The following is a 4,068-nucleotide window of genomic DNA, read 5'->3' on the forward strand; positions in this document are numbered from 1 at the left end:
CTTTTTTTTTTTTTTTTTTTTTTTGGACATAGAAGTGATCATCAAGTTCCTTTTTAAAGCATTTGCCCCAGTTCCAAAGATTCAAGTCTTAAAAACATGATTCTGAGCCTCAGAGTCTTCAGTGGGCATGTCTACATGTTCACTGATACACTTTTGTTAGTATGCATTAAAATTTAGTACCTCCAATGCAAGGGCAATTTTATATGTTCTCTGGGAGTGGAGGGGGGTACTTTAGAGTCATTCCAGGAGCCACTCTAGTATTTTTAAACACTGAAATGTCTGTCAAATCTCATGCTTGGTAGTTACTATCTGGAAACATACCTTTCAAAAGATGATGAGGGGACCGATGAACTTTCTGGATATCGCCCCCTTTCTCTGTGGTCATAGTCATTAAATCTATTCTGCTGGCGATTGTAGTCTGAACTATGGCTAAAGCGTGCATCTGTATCCAGGGCCATCTTTTTAGTTTCGTTCCAGTATGGATCATCCCGCCTTTAAAAAGAACATACATTATATATAGTAAATTTTCAAAAAAATTTGAATTGTGGCCTTTGCTATAATACAGAGAAAACAAGCTGTCAAAATCAAGACTTTCATCTAGGCAGTCTGAGAAAACTGACTCCTTCAATGCATTCAGAAAGTAGTATATATACACAAAGCCTATTATCCAAATGACTTTAAAAGGTGCAATGAAATGAGTCTAAACTAGATGACACTAGTTTCCATTTTACCTCAGACAGCAATAGGAATATCTGTCTCATCTCCAAGATGAAACACCCATACAAATGCTCCAAACCAAATGCCAACAATCTGCCTATATCACTAATAAGATTCAAAAGACCTAACAACCCCTCTACCCCCACAAATACTGTCTTCAGGACAACGCTACAGGAATTAAACATACCTACATATGCTTGATGGGCAAGAACAGCATACAGAATGTCCCACTTATCAGACATACAAATACGAGAGTATCTGATTTTGTCCATCTATCTGCACCTTTAAGTTGAGGTTTTGTTGTAATGTAACTTTTAAAAACTAACATCTGAAACCTTATTGGTCTATGAAGTAAGTGCAAACACTTGACAGGCAAGTCAGTGTGGCAGTCATAACCATCCTGGAAAGAGGTCCTTAGCCTTTACTGAAAATATTAAACAGTATTAGTTACTGTTTCAGTTCTATTCTTGATGGGCAACAGATAAAGCTAGTTCCAGTCTCAGGGGTCAAGCAACTGATAGGAAAGAACTTCAGTAACTGACATATCTACTTCTGCCCAGCAATTTAGACACTAAAGCCTCACTGCTTTACCAATTCACTAGGCCATCCATCTTCCAGGAACTGCTAATTAAACAGACATCAAGAGTTGGCAACTAGAGTGTCCAGTCATTTAAGTCAGAACAGTTAAGTTTCAGTGAACATATGTATGCAGCTATGCTTTTACTGGAACTTGAGGATTTAAAAATCAAAAGGTACTTCCCTTCACGACATAGGAAGACAACCTTGCAGTTCATTTACATAGATTTCAGGAAATATTAAGATTACTGTCCATAACAAGTACATAAATACTTGTTAATGCATTATGTTGGCAAGTGTTCAGTGGCAGCTGAGAAAGAACTCCCCACCCTGTTCTTTAAACAAACCTACTTTAAAGTCTGAGCACATTTAATAATAAAAAAATAGATGGTCTGGTACTAGGATGAAGAACTATAGAATACCCAACTTAAAAGCTAGACTACCTGTGGTCTACATCCCGTGGACGTTTCAAAGAATTTCTTTTTTCCTGTTCGTAACGAAGCTGCTGCTGCTGCCGACGCAGTTCCTCTCGTTCACGAGCGATACGCTCTGCTTCTTTGCGACGTTCCTACCAGAGAAGAAACAAACAATGAGACCATTACCTTTGTGCTAAAGGCAAGCAGATGTCAGTTGTCAGGGATACAGAATTAATCCACTTCCACTCACAGTCTCAAATTCAGTTTCTGTATTAATACTGGGGAAATCTTCTCTACATAGCAGAGCTGTATTAAGCAGGGTTCGAAACAACTTGCTGTTTGAGAGCAACTAAGACTATAGACAGATTTCTACTTTATGCTCTTTAAAAATGCTAGCACAAAACAAGAACAACATGAGTTTGGTTTACCACTTCATTAGCAGAGACTAGTCACCACAAAAGTTTTACATGCTTCTAAAATTTGTGTTGCCTCCAATATGAAATTGTGTTTTGTATACATATGCCACAGTCTGGAGGAAGGGGAAAAAACCCCACTCTGTGTAAACCACTGAACAGGGAGAGGGTCACCTCACCGCTGCTAAACCATTTGCAAAGTTGAGCGCTGATCCATTAAAATTTTCAGCCTGTTACATTTTGGCCTGCAAACTTGGTTAGCTAAATTTGTTTTTACTCTGTTTGATTCTTTCATCTTAAAGTGGAAGGGATTAAATCCAGTACCATACCCTGATATGATGTTACAATTGTGCACACTGGACTGTACCTGTTCAATACGAATGCGTTCTCTTTCCAAGCGCTCTCGTTCCATTCTCTCCCTCTCCAGTTTTTGCCTTTCTATTTCCAGTCGTTCCCTTTCCCTCTGTAAGCGCTCACGTTCTTCCCGTTCACGTATGATTCGAATACGTTCCCTCTCCCTACGTTCTCTCTCAGCAATTTCTCTTCGCCTAGAAGTGTTATTTAAAGGTTATGGCACAAAACAGTCATCCACTTCCGGCTGCATTCCCCAGCAAATATTGCCAGAGATATTCAAAGACAAAGATACTGGTAAATACCTTTAATTTATTTGCAAGAAAAAAAAACATTCTCCTAGGCCTCAGTTTACTTGGATCAAGCGCACTGACTTGGCTACACCAATTGGTGCCAACTCCAGCAGGGCAATAGCCAACAAGGAAAGTCAGCAATTGGTTCCCTGAAGAAAGACAGTTCTAATTTTTCAACAGTTGGCTGTAGACTAACTACAATTCTTGCTTGTGATAGACAAGACACTCCCCAACCCAATGGTTCCCAAACTGTGGGCTACAACCTCAAATGGGGTTGTAGAAACAGAGGATGGGGTTGCAAGAAATAAAGTCACTTTAATTCCAGGGGTGGGCAAAATATGGCCTGTAGGCCAGATCTGGCCCACCAGGCAATTTCATCTAGCCCAAAGGCACCCACCAACTAATTGTACCCTGCCCAGTCTGCACACTTTGCTCCCACCTCATGGGCAGAAGGGCCCAGCCCAGGCAGCATGCAGCTCCCAGGCAGGGTGGCTGCTGATAATGCTGCAACTACTGCTGGGGGACCTGCTCGACTTCTCTGGTGTCCCATTCACTCCAGGTACTAGGTAGGGAAGTGGTGGGGGCAGGAAGAGGAGGAGCTGCAGCTGGGCAGGGACAGCATGGAGACCAAACTGGGGGGGGAGCAGAGCTCAGGTGCACACAGTGTGATCTACATCCCCCACATACCCCCATCACTGGCAGCATTAGGAGCTTGAGGTGCTCGTGGCCTGTGCAGGTGCTGCTGCCTGATGGCATGTGGCTCCAGCCAGCACTGCACATGGTGGCAAGAAGCACAGCCAAGCCAGCCTGCCTCTATTGTGTAGGACTCCACATGCCACATGTGCAGCTCCCAGCACTCAAGTATCACCGGGGGGGGGGTGCTGGCAGCAGCGGCAGGGGGGAAAGCCCCATGCAATGGAGCCACCTGCCTTCCCTGCCCTCTGCCAGGCAGGTCCTGGGACTCCACTAGGAGTAGAGGGAAACCCTGCCCTTGCTTCTTGCTTCCCAGTGGAATCCCAGACTTGCAGGGCAGGGGGTGGGGAAGGCAGCTGGCTCCATTGTACTGGGCTTCCTCCTGGTGATGTGCAAGTGCCAGGAGCTGCACATGCACCATGTGGAGCCCTGTGCAATACAGGCACACCAGATTGGTTGTGCTCCTTGCTTCTACCTGCAGCGCTGGCTGGAGCTGCGTGCTGCAGGGTGGCAGTACCTGCACAGGTCATGAGCACCTCAAGCACCTGCTGTCAGCGGTGGGGACTGTGCACCAGGGAGTGGGAAGGATCCCACCCCCTGCAAACCCAC

At 44.4% G+C, this 4,068-nt stretch overlaps 1 protein-coding gene across 2 annotated transcripts in view; it reads right to left on the reverse strand.

Annotated features, from left to right (window-relative positions):
- SLTM (SAFB like transcription modulator) overlaps positions 1–4,068 on the reverse strand; it is a 46,839-nt gene that overhangs the window by 6,290 nt on the left and 36,481 nt on the right. For both annotated transcript variants that reach the window (XM_019504309.1, XM_019504308.1), the window contains 3 exons: positions 2,490–2,670; positions 1,737–1,861; positions 322–492 (listed from right to left, as the gene is read on the reverse strand). In XM_019504309.1, coding sequence (XP_019359854.1) covers positions 322–492; positions 1,737–1,861; positions 2,490–2,670 — 477 coding nt within the window. The remainder of the gene's footprint in view (positions 1–321; positions 493–1,736; positions 1,862–2,489; positions 2,671–4,068) is intronic.

Source organism: Gavialis gangeticus, unplaced genomic scaffold (assembly GCF_001723915.1).
Source record: "Gavialis gangeticus isolate Ggan-Ray unplaced genomic scaffold, GavGan_comp1, whole genome shotgun sequence".
NCBI classification, from domain to species: Eukaryota; Metazoa; Chordata; order Crocodylia; family Gavialidae; genus Gavialis; species Gavialis gangeticus.